At 49.9% G+C, this 916-nt stretch overlaps 1 protein-coding gene across 1 annotated transcript in view; it reads right to left on the reverse strand.

Moving 5' to 3' along the window:
- Positions 1-93: 93 nt before the first annotated feature.
- LOC106535436 (xylosyltransferase 1) overlaps positions 94-916 on the reverse strand; it is a gene marked incomplete at its 3' end in the record, with an annotated part of 36,149 nt that continues 35,326 nt past the window's right edge. The window contains 1 exon segment of the mRNA XM_014032435.1: positions 94-430. Coding sequence (XP_013887889.1) covers positions 94-430 — 337 coding nt within the window.

Genomic DNA, 916 nt, shown 5'->3' on the forward strand with positions numbered 1-916 from the left:
TTATTATCATCGTCATTAAAATTATTATCATCATTACGTGAAAATAAAACTGCACTGGAAACAGAACCAGGACCTGATAAACTCAAATCCCACCTTCTTGAATCGGCTGCTGTCGGTGAAACTCCAGAGGAGCCACGATAAAGCTAGTCTGACCCAGCAGGTTCCATTGGTGCAGGACCCTCAGGGTCCAGAGGCCCGGTCTCAGTGGTGAGCTGAGAGGTGGTCTGTAGTGGGTAACCTCAGCGGACCCCTCCACCAGGATGTCGTAGGTGGCAGCGATGACATTGGTGGGGTCGATCCAGACCACCGTGGCCGTCAGGTTGTTCTGGCTCCGACTCCAGCGCTGCACGGCCACCGGCTCGTCCTCGGGTCCCAGCAACCCCCCCCAGTTCCTGAAGAGGCGCTCCTTTGGGTCCCAGTCTGACCCGACCTAGAAAGATCCAAAAAGAAACTCTGGAAATTGGATATTTTTAAAATTTATGAGTTAAAATGTTCTCCAGACTGTCTGTGAGGTGGTTCTGGATCAACGGTTCTACAGACTGTGAGATGGTTCTGGATCAACAGTTCTATAGACTGTGAGGTGGTTCTGGATCAACGGTTCTACAGACTGTGAGATGGTTCTGGATCAACAGTTCTATAGACTGTGAGGTGGTTCTGGATCAACGGTTCTACAGACTGTGAGGTGGTTCTGGATCAACGGTTCTCCAGACTGTCTCTGAGGTGGTTTTGGATCAGTGGTTCTACAGACTGTGAGGTGGTTCTGGATCAACGGTTCTACAGACTGTGAGGTGGTTCTGGATCAACGGTTCTATAGACTGTGAGATGGTTCTGGATCAACGGTTCTATAGACTGTGAGATGGTTCTGGATCAACGGTTCTACAGACTGTGAGGTGGTTCTGGATCAACGGTTCTACAG

Source organism: Austrofundulus limnaeus, unplaced genomic scaffold, assembly GCF_001266775.1.
Source record: "Austrofundulus limnaeus strain Quisiro unplaced genomic scaffold, Austrofundulus_limnaeus-1.0 Scaffold1447, whole genome shotgun sequence".
Classification (NCBI taxonomy): Eukaryota; Metazoa; Chordata; class Actinopteri; order Cyprinodontiformes; family Rivulidae; genus Austrofundulus; species Austrofundulus limnaeus.